The sequence below is a fragment of the Leptinotarsa decemlineata genome, unplaced genomic scaffold (genome assembly GCF_025532065.1).
Source record: "Leptinotarsa decemlineata unplaced genomic scaffold, Ldec_3_MD MMD2_tig00078422_RagTag_RagTag, whole genome shotgun sequence".
Taxonomy (NCBI): Eukaryota; Metazoa; Arthropoda; class Insecta; order Coleoptera; family Chrysomelidae; genus Leptinotarsa; species Leptinotarsa decemlineata.
In genome coordinates, this window is record NW_027412747.1 from 17295200 (window position 1) to 17323181 (window position 27982).

The 27982-nt window shown below is 33.9% G+C and overlaps 1 protein-coding gene and 1 long non-coding RNA gene across 3 annotated transcripts; one reads left to right on the forward strand and one right to left on the reverse strand.

Moving 5' to 3' along the window:
* Window positions 1-2469: 2469 nt before the first annotated feature.
* Window positions 2470-3884, reverse strand: LOC141487323 (uncharacterized). Its single transcript, XR_012468329.1, has 2 exons — window positions 3745-3884; window positions 2470-2708 (listed from the first exon to the last, which is right to left on the reverse strand). It is a non-coding gene; the product is annotated as an uncharacterized lncRNA (long non-coding RNA).
* A 125-nt stretch (window positions 3885-4009) lies between these two features.
* Window positions 4010-21815, forward strand: LOC111502579 (tubulin beta-1 chain). 2 transcript variants are annotated; one of them, XM_023170988.2, is made up of 2 exons: window positions 4010-4169; window positions 12194-13703. In XM_023170988.2, the coding sequence occupies exons 1-2, from the start codon at window positions 4113-4115 to the stop codon at window positions 13478-13480; spliced, it is 1344 nt and encodes a 447-aa protein (XP_023026756.1). In that variant the 5' UTR covers window positions 4010-4112; the 3' UTR covers window positions 13481-13703. The 2 variants fall into 2 exon arrangements, with proteins under 2 accessions (XP_023026756.1, XP_074042358.1); XM_074186257.1 differs by lacking the exon at window positions 12194-13703 and adding an exon at window positions 20312-21815 and having other exon boundaries at window positions 4014-4169.
* Window positions 21816-27982: the final 6167 nt, after the last annotated feature.

Consider the following 27982-nt stretch of genomic DNA (forward strand, 5'->3'; position numbering starts at 1 on the left):
CCTCTATATAAATAAATAACAAAACAACTGTTGTTTATGTGGCTTGTGGAGGTGGTATTGAACTATAATTTATATTTTGCCTTAATTGTTGATTTATAAAGATAATTTTCCTTTTTTAAAGTAGAATATCTAGATACGTATAATAAATTATTTCAACTTGATAAAGGCGCTGTTGCCAATATGTGAATTAGGAACAAATCCCTTAAAAAATTAAAACCCAACATTTGAAACATCAATTTGAATACTTTTCGAAGTCAATTTGAAGAACTCATGAATTAAACTCAACTTTATTCTGTTCAAACTTGCATTTGCTGTAATAACCCAAATTGAGGAACATTCCCCATATCTCAATTTTGACAACGTTAACTAAAATCATTGAAAAACTTGTCAAAAGTAGGATAGTGGGTTTCTTGGAAAAACATAAAATTCTAGTTCCCTCATAGTTTGTCTTTCTACACAAAAAAACACGAATGACGCCATCATTCATTTCCCCGAAAACCTCTACATGACCCTAAATGATAAAGAATTGGCGGCAGCAGTATTTCTGAACCTTTCTAAGGCATTTGATTGCGTGGAACATGAAATCCTGCTGCAAAAACGTTTCCATTATGGAATCCCGGGAACAGCCTTAGAATGGGTCAGATCTTATATTACTGATGGTAGAAGTCAAAAAATAACATTGAGCAACAACACTTCTGATAGTGAAAAAATTCTACGCAAAGTACCTCAGGGGTCAGTCCTAGGCCCCATTTCATTCTTGTTATAATTAACGAAATGGCAAAACTTGATATATCTGGAGCATTTACCTTGTTTGTGGATGACACTACGATACTTTGGCGTAATAAATATACTGACACTTTGACTCGGTCTGTCCACTCAGATTTAGAAAAAATAAAAGAATGGTATGAGTCGAGTACGCTAGCGCTGTATGTTTCTAAAACAAATCTGATAAAACATTCAAGTGGGACTTAGAACAAGTAATACTAGGTGAACACATGATTGAAACTGTGTAACTAAATTTCTTGGTATATTCATTGGCAGTAATTTAAAATATGATACGCAAATTACTGCTTTAAAAAAGAAATTATCTTTTGGTTGCTTTGCTATAAATGTCATATCTCGTGAACTCAGATTCTCAGCAGCAATAAATGCATACTATTCACTTATAGAGAGTCATCTCCGGTAAGGAATTCCTTTCTGAGGCTCAGGCAGACAGATTTCGATGCAGAGTATATTCGTTATCCAAAAAAGGGCTTTGAAAATATTATTCAAATTGAAGATGCGTGACTCGTGTAGGCTACTTTTCTGCAGGAATAAAATATTAACAATATTTGAAATATTCATTCTAGAGACTGTCTACTCACTTCACAAACATGGAGAAAAGTTTGAAAGCCATACAGAAAGATCTACGCGTAGCGATAAAAAACTTGCCCTTCCACTGCCCACATCATTTTTGATCAGGCAGTCTCAAATCTATAGAAGTGGACACATATATAATCATCTACCAAAACATATTACATCAATTAATGAACTTAAAAAATTTAGAAAATCAGTAAAGAACCTTGTTTTGGGAAAGTGCTTCTACAATTTGGAAGAGTAGGTATTTTGCATATAAATTCTAGTCTTTCGGTATACCACGATGTATAGTACGATTTATGTCAAGTAATTTTAAAATTGCGTTGTTTTATTGATAACATATTTGTACATTTTTTCTTATCTTGGATATTTTTTGATTGTTTTTTTTGGTCTGTTATTTTTAATCTTCACTGTATTTTTGTGAATACTATATAGTCTTAACAAAACATTTCATGTTTTTTTAACATTTTATGTATTTATAAACATGACACCCTTTGTCGACAAAAAAGTATTATATCTCAAAGTCTAAGAAATTGTCGACGACCCACATTTGTATAGCTATCTCTTTTCGATATACAACAAAAGCGGACGCCAATTAAACACTTATAGAAGAAATCGACTTGGTGTACATTTGTCATTTATATACAGTTGGATAAATAGTTACTGCAGCATAACATAAACTATCTGAAAACCTTATTATTAAATGATAATGCAGTAGTGCAACTTCGATCATTATAAAAGTTTCATTCGGTGACTAATCAATAAACTATAAAACATCTCTGACGAAACTCCATACCCAATATTCGCTTAACTTATGATGTTCTTCATCACTGAATATTTAGAGGATGGGGAACCCAGGGAAAATATTTCACCAAGATCACCAAGGTATTCTTTTCTTTTACCCTGCCAGGAATCGCTAGTTGAAAGTTGAAACCTCGTTAATCGTTAGGAATATAATGAACAGGAAAATGATACTGATGGTGTATGATGCTTCGGCTAATTCCATAATACGTAACTGTACTGTACACAAGACATCGCTAGTGATTCAAATTTCATTGATAAGAATCATGATGAAAAAAAAAGATGAACTGGATCATTCGGAGATAAAAAAACTTACATTTCTCAGAGTTTATTGTGGCTAATTCTTCTATTGAATTTGTACAGCATGCTTTCAATATAGTTCAGTTAAAATCATGAATGTTCCACGGTGGACCTAAACTTTACACACCTGAATCATTGAAAGGCACTCAGATTCAAAAGAGAGTTGAAGAATTCGTTGAAATTGATTATGATATGCTTCTACTGATACTTGCATAAGTAATAACCATTCCGTATCTCTTCCTTTCTTCATCCTGCAAAATTAGTATTCTGGATTAGAATTACTATTTTGTTTGCTGGCTATAATACAAGGATTATACAAGCTCTATATATATATTTTTTTCTTCTGTCAATATGTATTTGTTTTATACCTGCATTGAATAAATGTACTTACTTACTTACTTACGAAAAAACAGATTAACCATGTTAACTAATTTTAACAGACTTCTTTCAAAGACTTCTGAAGGAGATTTAATGGTACTTTTCCACCTTTTTATTTCTTAAGTTTGACCTTCAGTAAAATTCATTTCTCAAAAAAATAAATACAGTATTTCGATAGCAACGATTTTATGCTAACTGTAATGAAATGAAAATGTTGTTGAAATTCAATTGAATTTTAGATTTTTTCGATTCGAGTCGATTTGAAAAAATTGAATCAGATTTTCTAGAAATGTATTTAAGATCTGTAAAAGAAAGTAAATAATGCACCTCTTCGAGAGAAACAACTTTTGTATATAACAGCGTTTGAATTCTTGACAATACACTGTAATTTTCTTCGTTATTCAAGGACGTTTTTTGAATTTCATGTTATCTTAGTGAAGGGATGACACAAAATATTTTCTCTTTTAGATAATTTTCTGACCTGTGATGTATACGAACTACAATTCTCCTGTTCAAACTTTATTGGATAAATACATTTTCACGGTTACTTTATCCTCATCACCTTGTATGGGTATTGGTTAGCAAATTCTAATATCAACAAATGGATTCAAATTGCAAACACTACCAATGGTGGTAAAACGTTTAGTCAAATTACCAAATGCTACGAAGTATATTCTAATACACTATTATTAAACCCATTGTTTCATTCAAATTCTGACCTACCCCACTAGTGAATCTATCAACACAATTTGTTAGCTTGATTAATTGATTCAGCCAGACTTACGTTTGATAATTTTCCAGGAGCTGTATACTTGTTTATTTTTAAAATTCAGATGATTAAGAAAGACTTTTATTTCGACTCTAGATACATTTCTAATTTAATATGTCCCTATCTCCCCTACAGCCTACCTTATTCTCGAAAATTCTGCTATTTCAGTTATTATCCTGATTCCAACTTCGAAAAAATAAAGTTGCATCTGTTTGTTTATATTATCAATCGTCATTACTACCACATGAGTCCTTCGTTAATAAAAAATGCATTACCTATTCATATTGTTAATTTAAAGCAATGACCAATGACAATAACGCCCCACATTCAAATCGAGACGCAAAGAAACGTTTAAACCGAATCTAGGAACTTCAGTGCTGCCACCCGGGGGTGGGGGCTTCTATATATACCGCGAGAGCCGGCAGCCATTGCATTTCAGATCGACGCATCGACAGAATCGTTAGTGTTTTCTAGTTATAGTTATTTAATACATTTTCAAACTATCAAAATGAGGGAAATCGTTCACATCCAAGCCGGTCAATGCGGAAACCAGATTGGAGCCAAAGTGAGTATACAGTTGTTATTTTGTTATTACGATTTTCGTTTGTTTGGTCGCGAAAATTCACCGATTAATTTCGTTGCATGTAAAACAGCCATCTTGGCTTCTCTCGCGACGCGGCTTTTTTGTTTGTCGGGGAAGTATTTTATTTCGGTTATCATCTAGTAGTTTGTACATTTGTGTTTCTTTGGATTCATTTCTACTTGATAGTTTTTGATAAGTTAGTTTCTGGTAAATATTTCGGCTGGCACCTGGTAATCTAGCCGGCCGGCAGATGTATTGATTTTTCAGAAAACGTTGGCATACGTGCATGGGTTGGGCAGGGAGCGGAAGCAGCTGTAACGGTTTCTAGGGATCAATAGTTTCGCAACGGTTATTTTACTTTTAGAAATTATATTTGGGTGTACCTTTTCATAACTGTTGGGGAATGCTTTTTGAAATTGTCTATTGATTGTTTGGTGTACTTTGATATTAGCATTATTTTTAATGGTTTTCCGTTGATATGCCAGAGGCGTAGTCTGAATATCTGAAGAAAGGTTTCAAATTAGACATTTTTACGGTCTATTTATAGTTTTGTTGTTTGTTACAGATAACGGTATATTACTCAATAAAATTAAATGAATATTTTCGTTGAAATTTTATGGGGTAAATTTTCGTTATGTGGACACCCGGCGATTTTGAAAAAATTTTTGACTGTACTTACGTATTTTGATGCGTAGATTACGAATCCGAAAGAAAAAAGCGGCGCTCTCCCTTATTTAAAAAGTTACGGCCCTTCAAAGTTCAGAAAAGGGCAACTTTTCAGCCTTCTTTTTCACTAAAAAAACTGTTTAAAAACACAAGCATTTATTCACTAGGTCACCTTTACACCTTATTCCTCCTTCTTTAACACTTTTCACTTCAATAATCAACATTTTTCTTATGAAAAACTTTACTTCAGGAATATGGACTGCATCAGTCGTACCAACCATATCATTAACCTTAAAAACGTAAAATACAGTGATATGTAACCAAAAAGCAGCTCCGTACATTTTTTAATATTTTTATAAGAAAAATGTTGATTATTGAAGTGAAAAGTGTTAAAGAAGGAGGCATAAGGTGTAAAGGTGACCTAGTGAATAAATGCTTGTGTTTTTAAATAGTTTATTTAGTGAAAAAGAAGGCTGAAAAGTTGCCCTTTTCTGAACTTTGAAGGGCCATAACTTTTTAAATAAGGGAGAGCGCCGCTTTTTTCTTTCGGATTCGTAATCTACGCATCAAAATACGTAAGTACAGTCAAAAATTTTTTCAAAATCGCCGGGTGTCCAGATAACGAAAATTTACCTTTTATGGAAATTAACAATAAAATTTAGGCTTGTAAATTAATAAATATCTATACAGTTACTATTGAAACATGCGTTTGTGAAAAAGTGACTCCTCTTACTCAAAGATAAATTATAATTTGTACAATTCTAAAATTCTCGTAACTCGTATGTCGTGGTTACACAAAAATATAAAAAAAAATAAATTTCGAAAATGTTGCACGCTTTCAAAATTATACCCAATATGTATATTAAGTTGTCTTTTTTTATCTTTCTAAAACGTAATCAATATCCAACGAGATGAAAATCAGCCTATCTATTTAATCTTGACATCATCAAAACTACTTGAACTTAGTATCTTGCTTGTGAAAGGAGCTGAGATCACCCCCCATTTCCCCCTAGGCTCCGTCTTTGGTGCCATACCCTTTTACCTGTTATCATTTACTTTTAAATAACTTCTCGCCTCTTATAATGCCACTCATTACTCTCATTAGGATTAATGACGCTAAGCTATCGGCCATTTCAAATCTCGAGACTGAAATTGATGCTATCTCTAGCAGATGTAAGTTTTCTTCAGCTTCAGTTCACTGATTACAGCTTCTCGTTAGTTAGGTCAACAACCTCTTGTTTTAAAATTAAATAGGCGTTAGAAATAGCATTTTGCACAGATTCTCGGATGGTTAACATACTTCTCATCTAGGTCTTCGTTTCTAAATTAGAAAGGATTAGAAACGAGATTTGATGCTAGTCTGTGTCCGGTTTTATGAGATCACGATACCAGAAGTATGTACAGGGTGTTTTGATGAAATTGAAATCAAGAATATTGTACATTCAATAATAGATGTGATATTTTAATTACCTTTTAAATTTGTAATTTAAGTTAGACTAGTCTAGAAATCTTGTGTGCAATTTGTAGTTTCGTTAGAAATGTATGGTAAAAAAAATTATTAATGTTTCTGGCAAGTTCGATAAAGCCCTACTTGATTTGAATCATACTCGAATGTAACGTTCTATTGTAATAGTAAGCATTAAATTCTCAGAAATATTGCATTAAAACGAAAACACTTGATGTCGAAGTTGTGTTTCTATATATTTTATAATCATTTTTCCTCATCTGTTAAGTATAATTCCCGTACGTGCAGAGACAAAAAGGCAAAAATTCTTTGTTAGATTCTATAATCTTTTGTTGGTACCTTAAAATTTGCTTTGGAGGCCAATTTTTAGAAATCATGATTCAACAAAAACTATCACTTGAAATAATTTTGGTATCTACAGGGTGTTTGAATTCATAATAATCGAAGAAGAAAAATTATACTAAATATTATACTTAGTTTTAGTTTTGAAAAATCAAGATCTGAAAATATCAATTAAAAAAAAACAGTAAGCATCGAAAAGAAGAAATACTAAACATAGCATGGAATTTTTGATTAGACTAGGCAGATATTTTATTTTTCAATTCTTTCATAATTTTTCAATAAACATTTCAAATTGAATCGCAAGAATAAATGACTTCCCAAAAAAGTAGGTTAATGATAAAACTGAAAAGTAATATCAATGTGAAAATGACTGCAGTATGCCAAGTTTTCGTTTGAAATATATAAATTTTCAATTTTATATCAATTAGGTATCACAAATTGAGCAAAATTACCTTTCTATGTACCTACACATTTTCTTTAGTTGGAAAAAATCATGGTTTTTAAAAACGAGTAGTTTAATATAGAAAACGGCCGCACCCTTGACGTTTTTTTTTAGTAAATAGATGACTCTAGGTTGTAATTTTAATTCAATTTTAATTTTTTTGTATAAGAAAATTAACAAATGAATTGGGAATATTTTTTCAACCTCCAGTAGTTCATTTGAAAGAAGTTTGCATCCAGTTTTCTATGTGAGAATTCATTTTTTGAACTATACAAAAAGTGATCTCAACAATAGTTCAACTGATTTATTAACAGTACATTTGAACATTGGTACTTCAGTAAGATCAAATTTAGTGACGTCACAACATGGCTTCCTGTTGTCAGTGATGTCAGAACAAAGTATGTATACCTAGTGAAGTTTAGAACATTTTCAATACAAAGTGTGATTTTGTGAATTGTTACAATTATTCAGATTATTATAAAGGTAGGTGAAAAATGATTTTGAATACTGCTCAATTCTCTTCAAGGTGGTTGAGCTGGTATGTTTAAAAATTAGTAAAATTTTGTATTTTGTGAGCATTGATAGCTTTTTCGACAACAAGGCTGAAGAAATGATTATTCACTGTTAGATTTCCTTATAACATTCTGGGAAATTTAATACATAATATAGTTATTTCTACAGTTCTTTATAAATTTAAGAAATTAATTTTCATTCATACAGTAGAAGGGGTAGGGGGAAATAAACTGTCATTGCCATGTTGTGAAGTCATCTGACATTGGTCAAGCCGGTTTGTGTAGAGTCTGTCAAAAGTATGGACGTGTTTGGCATAGGTGATAAAATCATCGATATGAATTTAGAAATGATTGACCAAGAGCCATTTCAGAAATTTTTTACTAAAAAAATGAATAGGCCAGACTTTTGACTAACTCTGTAAGAGTGTTTGTGGTTGAAGCTTATTCAAATTTGTGCTTGTTTTCGCTCTCTTTCACATAAAATCATCAATATCTAAAACCGACCGCTCAGTTATTTGGAATTTGATAATGAATATACAAGAAATAGTTTTTATATTACCCCGGAGAAATGTTTGTATAGCTAAAGTCAGTTTACGGAGGGTCCAAAAATTATACCATGGATTACTACAGAGTCGTTCAAGTTTTGAATACTTGAATTTATTGAGAAGGGACTATTTTGAGTAGAAGTAATATACCTATAACTTGAATCGTAAAAAGAATCACTCAAATATTTAGAATTTGAAAAAATGTAAAGATTTTTTGTATGACAAAAATTTGTTTAGGAAAGGTCCAAGAAAAATACAAGAAATTCCATTGACTTTCGAGAAAGAGGAATACAGTACATATATATCTCCTTTTCAATGAGTTTTTCCCAAAGACGTTCTCTCTCTATTTCTATACTAGCGAGATCTCTTTGAACTACTGGCAAATAGTATCAGGAACTGAGTATAAAATTGAATAGGAATGACATTTCAACAGTTACTTACAAATGATGAATACGCTATGGTCTAAGGTCAAAAAATCTTTGTCAAATCAACGATAACATTCCTATAAATATGTGTATTTTTATTCGGTTACAGAATTTTGTAAACAACCTATTTTTGGAAGAGAATAATGATTGTATTTTTTATATCTTCCATAAAGTGTCCAATCTGTTCAAACGAAAGTTTTCTTTTTTTTTTCTTGCTCGCTATTTTATTGAATCAAAGTATTTAAAACCCGCATGAAAAAATGATGACGATATCGATGATTTTTCAATTTTTTTTCGACCAGATAAATTCGAAAGGGAAATAGGGAATTTCACGATAGTTATTTTTGTTTCTCTTTCCGTGAAAGGGACTAAGATTAGGAACCATCCCAATCAATTCGTGACTTTCAACACTGAATCAAATAAATTTTTATCACGCCAGCAATAAACTCGTTTGCCATAGATGGACTCGCATATTACGTCAGGCAAGTTCTCTGGTATGTCTATATATAGTCATGACCTGAGAGACAAATTGCAATTAACATAACCAGACTATGGACTTCCAATTTTGTCCTTGCAAAGTTGCGTCACTACCTGTTAGCAGCAATTCAAATATTGTATTGAATAAGTGAGAGATGACAATGCATTGCTTGATGTAATCTATTTTCAAATAATAATGGGCTCTCATCAGATGATCTTTTTTCTCACCTGGGCCTAAATTCAGTTACAAATGTAATGGCTTGGTTTGCTTAGCTTTATGCCTAAATTGTTGGGGAATGATGTACACGTTAGAAAATTTGTAGTTTGTTCTCAAATGCTCATTTTTTATTTGTTAAATTCTCCCAAGAGTATATTTATTAACACTAACTCAATTGAAAATCTTGCAAGAAGTTTGAGCTTTTGTTTATGGTTTCTAATGATGTTTATAGCTGCAACATTGAGTTTGATTACTGTTCGGTAGACAAAATATTTCATATCAAATATTGGATTTTTGGATTCCTTTTTCATATTATTCAAAAGAATATCAATATTCTCATATAGCTTTTTCAACCTACCTAGCTTTTTTACATTAGTATCTTTGAAGTAATAAAGTTTCTCTATATTTTCTTTTCTTTAAAATCTTGAAATATTTTTATGGTTATGGTACATTTAAAAAAAGTATCATACCAAATAATTAACACTCCTACTTAGTATCAATCGGGAACTGTTCACAATTTTTTCCAAATAATTTTCAGATTTTCAAAACTAACAAAATATAAAGTTCATATCACAAACTATTATTATTGAAAATTAATTCAATTTTCAGAATCTCTATACTAGATAGGTAGTGAGGGTTTATTGTTACTCAGACATTTTGAAAATGTCCAATAAATTCATCTTTTTAAACAAAGCCATCCAAGCTAATCTCTCTCTATCATCTATTTTTATTTATATATCACTTCAGATGTATGTGTGAGAAATTACTATCTCCAAATATTGAGAATTCTGAATTGATTTCTTGAAGGTGCATATATCCTATGAAATTCTATTCAGTTAATCAGTTATTTGATTATTTACTGTTATTTATTACTATTTACTGTTATTTATTACTATTTCCTGCATTTTAAGCTATCCCAACTGCTAGATATCGATTTAACATAATTTATGTGGGGTTGTATAACTCGATGATTCATTGGGGGTTGAAGGCTAAACGATGAATCATGTAATGGTGGGGTAGATAATGAAATTCCTCACAACAAAATCAATTCTGGGAACAAGTAGGTGATTCAACAATTTTCTATAAAGTATAGTGAATTGTAAAATGATCAAATATTTGGAAGAAGCGATTACCAAATGTAGCTGAAAACTAAACATATCTACTTGTTGTGGATACGAGGAAAGATTCCATCTGAAACAACTAACTTCCTTACAAATATTATGCAGAAGAACTTTTTCCCATAAATAATTTTTCAACGTGCACATTTCCTAAACCTTTTTTTTGTCATACAATTTGATATCTAGTAACTTATAACCCAAATGAAAATAAATTCATTAGCGTTATTGGTTTGTTTCAAATGTGTATTTGTTAAATATTTCATGCACTACTCACAAAAGTAATCCATCAAGATAATAATATGTTTGTCAGTTTCAAGGTTGATTTTCTTTATCAACTTCTATCTGTATTCCATCTTCAGTTTAGATTATTTTTATAATTATTGTATTTATGACAAATGAGAAATGAAACTTTCTATGGTTTTTGCCACTTTTATTTGAGACTAATGTTGCTGAAATTTCGTTACAAAGTGATAAAAAACATAGATCATTTTTCATGATCGTCTTCCATCACGTAGTAACTAACAGCTACATCCATCAATTCAATTGTATTCACTTACATTTATTTCAAATCTATAACACTAAAAATTTTAGATTGATAAAATTTTCAAATATCCGGCTTTTTTTAACTTCAAATCATTTTTGTGCTATCATAGCACAATAGTTTGAAAATATTAGGTTGTTTCAAGAGTTTTGTCCGTTGTTATGAGTCTACTTTAAACCGCAATATCTCAGTGAAAATGCAGTCATTTTAATTGATAGGCGACAGGTCTGGGAAGTATGGTGGGTGAAGCACAACCTCGAAGCTCAGTTCGTTTAGTTTTCGGACGGTGATTTGTGAAACGTGCGAACGAGCGTTGTCGTGGAGCAGGATTTGACCTCTTCTGTTGACCAGTGCAGGCCCGACGCAATTTTCGGTACATTTCGTCACAATAGGACTGCTGTGACTGTTTGGCCTGGGGAAGTGCCTAGGTGGCTGACCGGTGTCCAGTCACTGTCCTGAACGTAACGACATCATATAGTAATGAGCTGAAAAGATGCAAAAAATAAAAATTTGGAAAAAACCAGCATCAGTGTATAAGAGTACAAAATTCCCAATCGATCAGTATATACCCCACAACACATTAGAATAAATATTTATTGAGATATGGAGCTACAAAAACAGATGATATTAAAACGGACAAAACTTTTGAAACAACCCAATAACTGACATTTGGATGAGGATTACTACTCTAAATGTGCATAAGTTTCAAATCGTTATGAGTCACAAGTTTTAGAGAATCCTAGTAACATACAATTTCACGGATGGTGCATAGATATACTTTGATAGTGGATGAAGAAATTGGATTTTCAGATAAAAATATTTTCTGGAGATTATTTTGAAAATATCAAGTTTTAGGTCAAAGAGAGTTTTGTCTTGCAAAAACATTTGAATCAAGTCCTCACTTGAAACCTGGTTAAGAGAAAATCACACCGTATTCATTCTCATCATCATAATTTATTGGACGAAAAATCTATTGAAGTTTGGGACCAATATTTCATTATATCCTACCAATTTAACATTTCTACTTCAAAACCATGTTTTGGACAGACAAGATTGAATACAGCAGTGCAAATTTTTTTTTTTTTTTAGAACTTGAATGGTCTGTTTTAGATAACAATGGTTTGAAGTAGGAACATTATCGCTGGCTATGATAATAAAATACAAAGAAAGTTTCCAGTTGGTATTGGATTTGATTTGCATATTCATCCAAAACCCTTCTTGGAATCATTAAATTAACACCAAGTTTTTCTTTCCAGTTCTGGGAAATCATCTCTGACGAACACGGTATTGACCCCACCGGAGCATACCACGGAGATTCTGACCTCCAGCTTGAAAGAATAAACGTATACTACAATGAAGCCTCTGGAGGCAAATACGTGCCCAGGGCCATTCTGGTCGACTTGGAACCTGGTACCATGGACTCTGTCAGGTCAGGACCTTTCGGACAAATCTTCAGACCAGACAACTTTGTGTTCGGTCAGTCCGGTGCTGGAAACAACTGGGCTAAAGGTCATTACACCGAGGGAGCTGAATTAGTAGACTCAGTTCTAGATGTTGTGAGGAAAGAAGCAGAGTCTTGTGACTGTCTACAAGGATTCCAGCTCACACACTCCCTTGGAGGTGGTACCGGATCCGGAATGGGTACCCTCCTGATCTCAAAGATCCGTGAGGAATACCCCGATAGGATAATGAACACCTACTCCGTCGTACCCTCGCCAAAAGTATCAGACACTGTTGTAGAACCGTACAACGCTACCTTATCCGTACATCAACTTGTAGAAAACACAGACGAAACTTACTGTATTGATAACGAGGCTCTCTATGACATCTGCTTCAGGACTCTGAAATTGACCACCCCTACCTACGGAGATTTGAACCACTTGGTATCCCTTACCATGTCCGGAGTCACCACCTGCCTTAGGTTCCCTGGTCAGCTGAATGCTGATCTCCGTAAACTGGCTGTTAACATGGTTCCCTTCCCTCGTCTTCACTTCTTTATGCCTGGATTTGCCCCACTAACATCCCGTGGTAGCCAACAATACAGAGCTCTCACTGTTCCTGAACTGACCCAGCAAATGTTCGACGCCAAGAACATGATGGCTGCCTGTGATCCAAGGCACGGAAGGTACCTTACAGTTGCCGCAGTGTTCAGAGGAAGGATGTCCATGAAAGAAGTAGACGAACAAATGCTAAACATCCAGAACAAGAACAGCAGCTACTTCGTCGAATGGATCCCCAACAACGTGAAGACTGCCGTTTGTGACATTCCTCCCAGAGGTCTGAAAATGTCCGCCACCTTCATTGGCAACTCCACTGCCATCCAAGAGTTGTTCAAACGTATCTCCGAACAGTTCACAGCTATGTTCAGGCGTAAGGCTTTCTTGCATTGGTACACTGGGGAAGGTATGGACGAGATGGAATTCACTGAAGCAGAATCCAACATGAACGACTTGGTGTCTGAATACCAACAGTACCAAGAAGCGACTGCCGATGAAGATGCAGAATTCGATGAAGACCAGGAAGCCGAAGTCGATGAAAACTAAACATTTTTTACATCTGATCTGAAATCGCTTTAGAAATTTTTTGTACTTTGAGCATGTTTTTTGTACAGTCCACATTCCCTTTTGTAAATTCGAATACAACTTAACTTATTCAAGACTGACTTTTTGTTGCTATTATTTCCAGTGATTATCTAAATTAGTTAACTTGTTTTTGCATATTTTGTTCGAGAAATAGGCATTAAATCTGCTGCCATCACTTACATTACTCCTGAATTTTATTGATCCTCATCCCAAAAGTTAAATTCATAACTTTCATCGCACTATAGTAATTTCAATACAATTAATTCATGAAAAAATCCTAAGTTTACACTTTTCATTATTAAATATTCCAATTTGAAAGCCTTGTGTATGATCTTCAGTTTTTGATAACTCAAAGTTCAAAATATTTGAACATTTTTATATTTTATAATATAAACGTTACAATTAGAAAATATTCTGAAATATTAATTTAAATTGTTGAAATCGCACACTTTTTATTGGAACATTCAAATTGGAATGGTTTTTGAAAGATTTCATTCTTTGACAACTTCAAATATAACACCAGTTATTCCAATAAAATGTATTGTCATCTTCAGGAAAAAGCTACAAAACGTATTAATGATTTTAAGATTTACAAGACAAAGTTAGTACTTACTGTTGTTGAGGTTAGCCGTGTAAAAAAGATGTAAAACTTGTTAAAGCAAAACATGTTAACACAATAGTCACCAAGTTGAAATATCTTGCCTCAGTGAGGAATCAGGATATTTTAAGTCAATAACTTATCTTGTATTGACATGTTTTGCTTTCATAAGTTACACAACACATCTTTTTTAACAAGGTTCACCTCACAGCAGTAGGTTGTAGCTTTGTTTTGTAAATCATAAAGTTTACTATCATTAATAGTTTTTGTGGCTTTTCCCTGAAAATGATACATTTTATTGGAATAACTTTGTTATAAGAGTACACTTCTGTACTGCTGTTTACCCAATGATGTTTTCCAAGTTTTGTATACATACTAGGCTTGTTCTGGTTCTCTGCCTGGACTTTTCCTCACAGTCAGAAAACAGTCACCCAACTGAATACTGAGCATTTTGTCGCGTTAACCTTTTCAGTCCACAACTGACTCATTGATTTTGGACGATTCGAAACAGTACTGAGAACCAGAACAAATCTACTGATACTCTGGGTGACTGGGAAAACTTTAATCTCTCATGTTGGATAGTGGTTGCTTTATATTAAGGCGTAGTTAACCACAACTCAGTTTGATGTATAATTATGTAAACAAAAGCTTCATCTCAAATGACTTTCCTTGCATGGTCTTTCCTCTCTAATCCATTTCCAGGCGAATATTTCAATTTGGAAGGGATTATTTAATAAAATGAGCATATAATGTCCAGTTTTCATTTGAATAATGCTAGTGTTTGTTTGAAGGTGATTGACTAAGTTTCATGATGAATTTCATTACTTCGGACTTCCATTTTCTGATATATAAAATGATTTGAAATCCCTGAAAGAACTAAAAAAAAAAAATTGAAAATTGAAGAAGGAGAAGAAAAAAAATGAATAGCTGAAAATAATTAAATTGAGATAAAAAACCTGAAATTGAATAAACTACAAACAAAAATGTAACAAATTGAACAAAAAATGAAAAGTTAAGAGATTCCAAGCCAAGTTACTTCACGGCGTTTCGATTGTATCTGACTGGAAACCCATAATCAAGCGAAAAATGGCCAACTCCCGCCAAACGGTCATCTCCCACTAAACCAGTGAAGCAGAGACCTATAAATAGTCAGCTGTCGGAGGAATCAGTCCAATCATCACCCGAAGACGATTGTGGATACTAACAATCGAAACGTCGTGAAGTAACTTTGCTTGGAATCTCTCAACTTTTTATTTTTTGTTCCATTTTTATATGTATTTTATTTCACTATTATTTCATTTCAGGTTTATTTGCTTAATATAATTGTTATTTTCAGCTATTCATTTTTATTCTTCTTTAATTTTTAATTCTTTTTTAGTTCTTTCAGCGATTTCAAATCATTTTATATAATATCAGATAATGGAAGTCCGAAATAATGCTAGTGATACGACGTATATCCATTGCTGGACATTGAATTTACCCCAATAGGTAGATAGGCCCTGGCAGGTCCACAGTCGTGGCCACCTCGGTCACCAGATCTAAAACAAATAGGTTAGATTTCTTTTTGGTGAGATATTTCAAGTTCCTAGTGTATACACCCGTGACATGATGATCTAAGAAAGGCAATTACTGGATTCCTAATTGTGAGAATACTCTCGGGATATTTAAAACGATTCAATGACAAGACGAGAGTGTGTATTATGGCTGGCGGTAGCCATTTCAAACAGTTGTTATATTAGTTTGAATGGTATCAAAATAATTGTTAAGAAATAATGCAATACTTATCTTAACGTTTCGGAGGCCAAAATCTGCCTCCATCTCGAGAAATGGACAAAAAAATTCTAATATATTGGTAGTTATTTCTTTTTGATTATTTACTTCTTCATCTTCACTTCTTCGACAGATGTCAAAAGAGTTTTGAAATATGATATTATGTTGAATTGACTTTCGCTGAATACCTGTTATTACGATATTTATCATGAATGGTAAACTATACAAAATAAAAATGACTTCCATCGTGAATGTTTATCAATAGCGTCCAGATGCATTTCCACCAGAACTGTATTGAATTTTTCAGAAATCAAGCTCTATATTGAAGCAGTTTTTTACATTCGAGCTATTATCTCAAATATCTCTTAAACAGTGTGAAATATCGAAATTGAACAAGGGACAGGACTAAACAAAAACAAAAAATTATTACCATGTGAAAAGTTCAATATTTTTACAGTTGTTTCATAACATTGATAAAAAAGGAACTTGATGTCTAATAGAAATATACATGAGGCATATAATTGCATTCGAGAAAATATTTTTGAAGTTCCTCATCCTATTATATATATTAACATAAATGAAGCCTTTCACGAGTATTTTATAATTTTTTAGTTATCGCTGCACATGTGCCTTAATCTGTTCATTTGATTTAATAATGAAGGGATGCATTTTCTTGTTTTTTGCTTGAAGCCCTCTCATCTGCAGTGACGGCTCGTGCATTGGAGAACAGGGTAGGCTAAACTCATAAAGACTATATACACACAGAAAAGCCTGCCGGAGGCGCGAAAATTTTTTGGTGTACCGCATCTATTTAAAGCAAAATACGTAATATTTGCATAAATGCAAACAAAAATTGTGTATTGCCGAAAATTATACGTATAAAACTGACCATTAAAAAAAACAAAAAAAAGGAAAAAGGGTTGTCTTTGAGTTATTTGATATAAATGAACTCTTATATCAATAAATATTAATACTTTTCTCTTCTAATATAACAGTTTTGTTAAAAATTGCTAAAAATATTTTATAAGCACAAGTACTTGATTATGCTTATCTTTGACATATCTAAAAACGATTGAAAGTTTTGATGTACCGGTAATATCGGTAGTTTCATCAATTTCCCATGCAAAAAAAGAAACACTTTCAATCTCCTTGCTTATATTTTCCTTAATAATATATGCCACACTGTCTATAAGTTCATTTTGGATGGTTTTTGAGGTGCCCAAAAGAACGCTACCGTTTAAAAAAGTGCCAAATTGGGAATCATATTTGCCCCATAACATTAAAAGTTCCCTGTAATTGCCGCGATTAATCGAATCTTCGGTTTCATCGTGTCCGCGAGAAGCTAATTCTGGGGAACCCAAATAAATCGTAATATCGATAAGTCTTTTTAAATTCGACCGATTTTTCCTAACCTGATAATTAAAAGAAATTATGGCCTCTTTTTGAGCTGTATCTTGAGCTGTTTCTATATTTTGTTTGCTAAACAATTTTAATTTACAAGACGAAAATATATGCTCCTTAAATTTTAAATGTCTTTCTGTAGAACGAGGTGAATTTTTTAAATCGGAGTATCCTATTTTAGACCACGTTTGGTATTCGGTTTGTATGGAAAATAAAACACAGGTCCAACAAAAAAGTTTTTCTCGTTCAATGGAGCCGTTTAACCAATCGCATTTATCGTACCAACTAATATTAAATCCTCGATTTTGTCGATTATCTGACGATTCAATTGAAATCAAATTTGGTTGAGGCCTTCTCCCAGAGTTTTAATAATGTAAAATTTATTATCATAAGATGAAGACTTAAAATTTGTCAGCAACCAATCGACTATATCGTCAGATTTTTTAATTTCGTCCAAATTATCCATAATAAATGGAAAAAAAAAACTTACCGAAAAGTGAAAACCTGAAAACACCTTGAAATTGAAAGAAAACACTTTAAAAATATTACCAAAAAGCACTGCTGTAATACAATACTGCCTGTTTTATACACAAATAACAAATATTATCAAGAAACACTAAAACGATTTACCGATTACAGTCCCGGTCCGTCAAGGCATCCCGTCCGAATAATTAAATAAAAACCAAATGCAGCCGTACACTAACGGAGACCAACTGGAGGCTAGCCTCCTCTAAAGCCGGTCGCAAGTTGAGACGCAGGTCGTGAGGTGACGCATGGTGAGTCACGGTGAGAAAAAACTGCGGGTTGGTGGACCCCCGCAAGTTGAAACGCAGTTTGAGCCTACAGTTCTTAGGTGACGTGTCTCTTGCCTTTCGATTTTCAAATGGATTTGGTTTATGAACTTTCAATTGATATCAGCTCCGAATCTGAGTCAGAAAATGATGAGGAGGTTGAATCGATTATTTTTGCTAGCTTCGTATCGCTTTCCTTTGCCACTTCCTCCCATATTGAACTTTTTCAATTTTATTCGCAAATAGTCCTCATGACTAGTGTCGTACAGAACGCGACGATTTTTAACTGCCTCTATTAATTTTTCCTCCATTTCACTTGACACGCCGTGACTCACTGAAGAAATCTGCGGAAGGAGGACTGCGTAACGCAGGGTCACGGACCGTGAAAACTGCGTCACGTCACCCTGCGTCGGAACTTGCGGGATTCCTATCATTTGTATGGTTCGCAGAAATACAACGTGACTCACCCTGCGTCACCTCACGGACCTGCGTCTCAACTTGTGGCCGGCCTAACGCTATAATTTCTGCAACTAAAAGTACAAATCGGGACGTATGTCGCGGGTTGGATCGGCCTCACGAAGCTTGTGTTTTTTAAAACGGTCGGAGGCTTGGCTCCCTTGCAACGTATGGCATTTATTATTTCGGGTTCATCGTTTATTCGTTCATGGGCGGTGCGTTTGAGGTTTGTTGATGCAGGATACAGTGTGGTACGTACTACGTAGTGAGCGATAGTGTTTTCTCGAGCATATTATGTATTTATATTAAAAATTAATGGTAAAGTAATGATACCCAAGCATTTTTAGAAAAAATAATCATAATTATTTGTCAATATCTTTTAATTTATTGCGGTGAATAGCCTCAAATTTTATGGGGAGGCTAAGCCTCCCTTGCCTCCTCTGACGAGCCGCCGCTGCTCATCTGATATCGATGTCATGAGGGTGCATAATTTATTCATTTTTGACAATCATGCTTTTGAAACTTTACAAAATGAATCTCAATTGGGCACAGTATTCACGGACTTTGTCGAGGTATTTTCTTAAATTAATTAAATATTAGTTGAGAAATAGATATTTCATTATTAAACATAATGGAAAGTTGATACAATTTAGTTTGCAAGATTTGATTACAGACGTTTATAGCTTCAGGACTGGTAAATTGTAAGAGATGTATTTTCAGGAGATATAATTTTTTTAAAAATAAATGTTTTGGCTTTCTACTTTTCCATCTTCATACACAAAAAAGTGGGAATATTCCAATTAACTCTTTATATCATGCAAAGAAGTAACTTTTAGACACAGACTAGAAAAAAAAGCCCTCTTGAAACAACTGATTTCAGGTAAACATTGAATTACATTGGTAGGTTTTGGTCGAGTTTTGGTTTTGGTCCTTAAAATATTCGACTACCTGATTGTTTCACACAGTTTACCCAATTTCAGTAAGGCAATACCTCAGAAATGATTTCTTTACGTCTATTTATCTTATAAGATACGTACCTTCAAGGAAAAAGGACAAGACAGCTGCGTATTTCTAAATTGCCTTCGACTATGCAGCTGCTGCCGGTAATGTTGACACCCAAAAGTATTTCTAAAATTCAATAAGACTACAATTTACTATTTTCAAATATAGAAGAAAATATTACACCGAGGCTTTTGAAAAATTTACGACTTTGTTACATAAATCACAACTTTAGAATTCTGTTACACGTATGTATGCTAAGATACAATTATCATCCGCAATATTCTGGTACATGTTACTCATACTTCTCATTTTTTGAAAGTTTGAATTTGGAATTGAATTATCTGTTATGACTTAGTTGAAACGCGATAGTTAATCAAATAAATAATATTTTAAAAAACTAAAAAAAACACGCTTTAATAGCAACACAAACTAAAAAATAAAAAATAATTCGAAACTAATTTAAGATTGTGTTCAACATCGATAATGATTCCTATGGCTTGATGTAACTAATGACTTTTAATAAGTCTGAAATCAGAATAAATTTATTTACAAAAAAATTAAATTTGTTGTAAAAAAGCGTGGGGCGCTGAATATCCATTGTTATAAATACTTGCTTAGGGGCTGTTTGTCAGTTTAGAGCCATAATAAAAATATAATTTGAATTTCCTCCGAAAGCTTGTAACTGTGTCAGTTTTTGATATTTTTGTGATGTTCATTTAGAGGTATTATACCTTGTTGAATTCAAAAGTTAATAAAGAATCTAATTTGTTTCAGTTCTGGGAAATCATATCCGATGAACATGGTGTCGACCCTTCTGGAGCCTACCACGGAGATTCCGATCTCCAGCTGGAGAGGATAAACGTATTCTACAACGAGGCCTCAGGAGGAAATTTCGTACCTAGAGCTATACTGGTCGACTTGGAACCCGGAACATTGGATGCCGTCAGGTCAGGTCCATTCGGACAAATTTTCAGACCGGACAACTTTGTGTTTGGCCAGTCCGGTGCTGGAAACAACTGGGCTAAAGGTCACTACACCGAGGGAGCTGAATTAGTAGACTCAGTTCTAGATGTTGTAAGGAAAGAAGCGGAGACTTGCGACTGTCTACAAGGATTCCAGCTCACACACTCCCTTGGAGGTGGTACCGGATCTGGAATGGGTACCCTCCTCATCTCAAAGATCCGTGAGGAGTACCCCGACAGGATAATGAACACCTACTCAGTCGTACCGTCGCCGAAAGTGTCAGAAACTGTCGTGGAACCCTACAACGCCACTCTATCCGTACATCAACTTGTAGAAAACACCGACGAAACGTATTGTATCGATAATGAGGCTCTTTATGACATCTGCTTCAGAACGTTGAAACTGACAAGCCCTACGTACGGTGACTTGAACCATCTGGTATCCCTCACCATGTCTGGAGTCACTACCTGTCTTAGGTTCCCTGGTCAGTTGAACGCTGATCTCCGCAAACTAGCTGTGAATATGGTTCCTTTCCCGCGTCTCCACTTCTTCATGCCAGGATTCGCCCCACTTACGTCAATGGGTAGTAAGCAGTATAGAGCCCTCACCGTACCAGAACTTACTCAACAAATGTTTGACGCCAAAAACATGATGGCCGCCTGCGATCCAAGACACGGAAGGTACCTCACGGTTGCAGCGATATTCCGTGGAAAAATGTCGATGAAGGAGGTTGATGAACAAATGATGAACATCCAGAACAAGAACAGCAGCTACTTCGTCGAGTGGATCCCGAACAACGTGATAACAGCTGTGTGCGATATCCCTCCACGTGGTTTGAAGATGTCCGCTACTTTCATCGGCAACACCACAGCAATCCAGGAGCTCTTCAAGCGACTTTCAGAACAGTTCACTGCTATGTTCAGGCGGAAGGCTTTCTTGCACTGGTACACCGGCGAAGGCATGGACGAGATGGAATTTACAGAGGCGGAGTCCAACATGAACGACTTGATATCGGAATATCAACAGTACCAAGAAGCGACAGTGGAGGAAGAAGGAGAATTTGACGACGAGGAGGAAGTGGAAGTCGAAAATAACTAGTTTGTTGGTTAATTGTTCAAAAATGATGTTGTACACTTTTTATTTCCAGTATTTTTGTATATAGACATTCCTCTTTTGTTAAAACGAATAACAACTACATATATAGTTGGGCTATTACGACCTTCTGTTGACTTCATTTTTATTGTTCTCGTTCGAAGTACTTTGACAGATTGTTTTTAAAAATGAACAATAAATACGCTGCCATTGTTTATATAAAGCCTTATTTTTCATTAAGTCCCATAACTATGCACATATCCTCTGATATACTTCTACAAAGTGACAAATTGGAAAAAATTAACAGTGATTTTTTTTGTGTCTACTTGACTGCTCTGCTTGGTCATCAGCCTCATGTCCTGAATAGGCAATGTTAATAACTTCCCCAGCCACCAGGGGTGGCTGCTTGGTCATTAGTCACGTGATCCTGGAAGATCAGAAAATTCACCAAAAATGATGTCTAACTCCAAAAATTGTAGTACCAACATTTATAGTTGAATTGAAGGGTCAAGTTTTTGTACAAAAAGGTGGTTCGTCTGAATATTAAGGAATGAAAAAATACTTGGCAGCTGAGTAAACAATAATGCTTTTGTGAATTGAAATTATTTCCAGATTCAACGTTTACATAAAATATCCAATAATTTTTATAATTGGGGTCTGGATTTTTCCTTCCTTGGATCCATTCTTTGAATCTTACTGTTCTATAGTCAGGCCATGAATGATAATATATGAAATACAGATACCTGAGAAATTTATCCTGTATATATCTTTCAAAAGTTTTGGACTAATTTTTATTATTTGTTTTCGAACATTTATCATCATACTCGCATGTAAGTTTTAACATTTCTAAATTCTGCCGAACAAAAGTCTTTGTTTGATGCCAGAAACTCTCCTAGTATCAACAAATCGATTCTAGTCCAGACAGAGACTAGGTCCTCTATAAGATTAAATATCTCGAAGAAATACTAGATCCCAGACTGACCTGATATCAAAATTTGGTCAGGATGAAATGAAATGCCAAGGTGTATTTCATCAGTTCAGATTTCCATTGTCTAATTTGTCTAATATGGATTGATTTGAAATCTGTAAAAAATTAAAAAGATTAACCGAAAAATAACAATTTAATTGAACAAAAAACTGAAATTACAAAGAAATAACACAAGCAACAACAACAAGAAATTAAAAGATTCCAGACCAAGTTATGTCACGACGTTTCGATTGTTAGTATCCACAGTCATCTTCGGGTGATAACTGGACTTATTCCTCCGAGATCTGACTATAGGTCATTCGAGTGCTTTCACCTATCTCCTCTTCCCTCTCTCCACTTCATTGGTTTTAGTGGGAGATGACCGTTTGGCGGGAGTTGGTCGTTTTTCGCTTGATTAGAGGTTTCCATATGTTACGTATCTCTACGCTAGCTTGGCTAAATGCGTTGTGGGACAACATACACGCGGCTTCTTTGAATTTTCTTCTAAACCAGTGTTCATCCTTGTGGATGATTTCAGCTTCAGCCCACTTGATGTTATGTTGATGAGTCCAAACATGCTCTGCCATTCCGGATTTGCTGGTTTCTCCTCGCTGTGTTTGTTTCTTGTGCTCAGCAATGCCAGGAGAAACCAGCAAATCCGGAATAGCAGAGCATGTTTGGACTCATCAACATAACATCTAATGAAGCGGTGAGAGGGAAGAGGGTATAGGTGAAAGCACTCGAATGACCTATAAATAGTCAGATCTCGGAGAAATAAGTCCAGTTATCACCCGAAGATTGTGGATACTAACAATCAAAACGTCGTGACATAACTTGGTTTTAAATCTTTTAATTTTCGTTTGCTTGTTGATAATATTTTTTAATTTTCAGCTTGTATTAATATTTCAATGTTTTTTTTGGTTGTTGCTTGTATGTTATTTCTTTGTAATTACAGTTTTTTGTTCAATAATATTGTTATTTTTCGGTTAATCTTTTTAATTTTTTAAAGATTTCAAATCAATTTATATTAAATTAGACAATGGAAGTCCGGACTGATGAAATACACCACGAAACATTGTCAACCACCTTCAAATGAAATGCTAAGGTACCTGGCACTGCAGCCGACTAGATGCACTTACGGAAATACATGGAGGTTGAGACCAGACTTGATAAATGAGTATGCACCATGGTCTAAACCCATGATAAAATATGCACGTTTGGATTGATGGCCACAAAATAAAAAGTGCCAGATTGCTTGTTTGGGAATAGCGGGTGCAATGAGAATCACCCCAACAGCATCATTGAAGACACTATTCAATTCACTTTCTTTGCATCTTGTAATAACGAGGAGCAATAGTGGGCTAATAAATCATGGAACCTTCTTTTGGGTGGCACATGCTCTGGAATGTCTCAAGTTATAGCAATAATCGTCTTCGTAATTCATATAGCCAATTTTATAGCTATTGACATATAAACTGTTGTCAATTGACAGTTTATGGATATATCTTGCATACTTTTACAAGGTATGAAAACATTCATGTTTCATTCATACAATGATTTATGGGTTTATTTAAAATTTAGTTGATTGAACAATTATACCCATTATGTAAATTTGACCTATTATGTCGTTTATTGTGGCAAGTATTTTTACTACCAACGGAAGTAGGTATATTATGAGGAAACAACCCGGCATATTTATATTTAAATCTTACATCACCAAAATTGTTATAAAAATAACGCCAAATGATACGTTATTAATAGTTGAGAGTAATGCAAGTTAACTGAGGACCTCCAGGAAATCTGATCGCAATGAATAGAGACAGACCATAGCGACGTGCGCATACTGACTTCATAGGCGTGTAGAACTCCATTAAAAGAGATCCTACTTATGATAATACGACAAATTTCTGTGGAATAGTCTAGTGATCCAAATATTTGAAAACATGTTGGGTAGCAGGTTCTAATAATTAAAAAAAACAATTGTTTTCTTGCCAACGTTTCGAATTTGATTAAATTCTTCTACAGGGCTCTGTAACAATGAATTTTCTAAAACAATTTTGATACAAACTTCAGAACCGTTGTAGTTTTTCAATGTTGTGAGAAGTAATAATGAAATTACTCACCGATAAGGAGTGTTCCATGTCAAAAGTATTACTAAATTTAAAAATCATCAGATCTGTTAGATATATATGAGAAATAAAAAACACTGTGGCAAACAAAATATTTAAGACCAACACAATACGTTGACATAAAAGTGGTACCTGTTTTCATTAATGTAAGAGGTAATTAGAGTAGAAAAAAAGTATTTCGGTATTTTATTGATTAAGTTGAAATGTGCAGTATTGGGGCCAATGACATCCCTTCTAGTGTTGACACTATCGTGTTTGAGGGTATGAATAATTTCGCTCATAATTTTTTTGAAAAATATGGCAGCACTCTCAGACACTTGCGTTATTATAGATGCCAACCAAATTTTAAAAGTAGACTGGTAGGTAAACTAAATTTTTCGAAGAGATTTTACTCTCATAGTAAAATAACAGTGAAATCAATATCATAAGAAACTTGGAAATCAAAAACTATTACCATTTCCGATCCGGCGTTCCAAAACATAAATTCCCAACTAATCGAAAATTTTATGGTGATTCCAAAGTCTTCAAAATCCATAGATTTATTTCACCATGAATGAACATGGCTTAAAATTGTGAATCTCTTTACATTTTCGAATGCGTTCCAAAGTCTATAAAATCAATAGATTATTTCACCATAATGAACATGTCTCAGAATTGTAAATCTCTATAGACTTTGAAATGCGTTCCAAAGTCTCTAAAATCAATAGATTTATTTTACCGTGAATGAACATGGCTTAAAATTGTAAATCTCTACTGACTTTCAAATGCGTTCCAAAGTCTCTAAAACCAATAGATTTATTTGACCATGAATGAACATGACTTGAAATTTTAAATCTCTATAGACTTCAGGATGCGTTCCAAAATTTCTAAAATCAATAGATTTATTTGACCATGAATGAACATGACTTAAAATTGTAAACCTCTATATATTTTGGATGCGTTCCATAGTCTTTAATATCAAATGATTCATTTCACTCTAGGGTTATGAATTTCTGTTCTCGACCAAACGTCTTCGTTACAAACACCGAAAAAAAGTTTGTTGATTCAGTAGCTAACATTTACATTGACCTTGGAATGTGCCTAAGTATATGTATATATTCAACCCTTCCATGTATTACTCTTTGTCATACACAATGACAAACATACATATGAAATTCGTACCCCATTTTCTTTTTTTTTGAAGTAGTTATCCTTTCGATTTTGTATGCCAAAATTTAAAATAACATGTGAAATCGATCTTGTATGCTATTATAGTCAATCGCATGATTCAATATGGAAATAATATTATATGATACCAAGTAATCTATTAGTTGATATTTCCAATTATAGTCATAACGGTTAGATCATCCTCATTTATCGTAGCAACAAAAATTATCACAAGGACATTTCTATCAATAGACTTCTATCTCACGTAGATACAGTCATGTACTTTAAGAAGATTAGGCTGTTTTTTATTGAAGAGAAGACAGACTGAATCATGCATTCTTTGCCAAAACAAACAGTTTTTCCGTGTACGCAGACGTGGTCCGGGAATTTTGAAGAGTGACAGTTTTAGAATCCAAAAACTCCAGAATGTATGCATAAGGCTGATTACGGGTACGAGAAAACGAGAACACATTTCTCATCTGTTCGGGGATGGGGGTTGGTTGAATATGGAATCCAGACGAACATTTCACTTTGCAACATTTTTTCAAAAACTCCTTGAAACAAAAAAACCCTTCTATCTTTTCGAAAAAAAAATATCCTTTAGAACTGACGTACACCATCTTAACTTGAGATTCAGGACACATTTAACAATACCACAGCATAAAACTTCTTCATTTCGCGGATCTTTCACTTACCATATTGCCTACTCATATAATAATTATTATAATGTTTATTCAGATTCAAATCAGAAAAATAAATAACTAAAGTAATACATTCAGTTGAATAAACATCATAGAAACCACAGAAGCATCAGATGTTGCTTGTGTGTGGTGAAAAGGATATCCAAAGGCAAAAAATGAATATATAATAAATATTAAAGTATGAGAATAAATTATATAAAAGTGATTTGCATATGAGAATAAACTACTTAATATATGAAATTGAAAACACATAAGATAATATAAAATCACAAATATAAGTATGAATATTGTTATATCCTTGACTAGGTTGGACTTTGAAATAAACGACTTTTACAGTTTTTACTTTATTTCTGTAACACCGACGTGACAACGTGTCATACAATAAACGGAAGCACCAGCCAACTCATCGACACAATGTGACAAGTGTCCACGCTTGCTTTCTGACAAGTGACAAGGTGCGTTCAGAGAACAGGTGTGTTACAAATGCACTGAATATCTAACATTTCCTCTCCTACTTTAAAGTTTACAAATTTAATCTTGTGGGAGGTTTTATAACTCTTCCTGATCGAGAAGTATTGGGAGCACTAGTAATAATAGCTTCTGTAGGTTTATCTTCTTTATACTCTAATTGATTTTGTGGTGGTTTGGAAGTTTCTACAGGAAAAGGTACTTCCAAGACTTCCCGTTGACAGGGTGTATTTGAATTTTGACTGTGCCCTGCTATATTGTAAGGGCTAGCAAGATTTGATGTATTCGAAGGAGTATGTGCGAAACTAGTATTATTGAAATTCTCATTTTCCGCAATTTCATGGGTCCTTCGAATATCATTTACATGAGTGAGTTTAATACTATCATCTATTTGCACTAGGTAAGTAGAGGGGCTCATGACCCTTACAATTTTTCCTTTTTGCCACAGTTTACTTTGTTTATTTTTAACAAATACAAGATCATTGGTATTATAGATTTTGAGCTTTTGGATATCAGACTTGAACTCAGTTGGTTTGTTAAAACAAGGTTTCAGTAAATCAAATCTTGTTCGCGGGCGGGTTTTGAATAAACATTCTGCAGGTGATATCCCAGTAGCACGTGAAGGAGTAATTCTGTGTATAAATAGAAAGTCTTCAAGACGGTTTAATATAGAGTTTTTACTCAATTCTTTTCCTTTTTCATTAAAAAAAGCTTTTTCCAGCCCTTTTTTTACTGTTTGCACCGATCTCTCAGCGATGCCATTACTTTGTGGATGGTAGGGTGGAGCTTTGACTAATTTAATACTGTTGCATTGGCAGAATGCATTAAATTCTGATGAATTAAATGGTGGACCATTATCCGATACTATCTCCACTGGTAAACCAAACACTGAAAAAATCTGTTTTAGCTTCAAGATTGTTTCTTTGGCATTCGTGCCCTCATTCATTAGTTTGACTTCCAACCATTTTGACCTATTGTC

Bases quoted from the DNA above. Each gene is read 5' to 3' on its own strand.
- LOC111502579 (XM_023170988.2), top strand. From the start codon at position 4,113: ATGAGGGAAATCGTTCACATCCAAGCCGGTCAATGCGGAAACCAGATT. The intron at 4,170-12,193 runs GTGAGTATACAG...TTTTCTTTCCAG, and splicing joins GAAACCAGATTGGAGCCAAA to TTCTGGGAAATCATCTCTGA.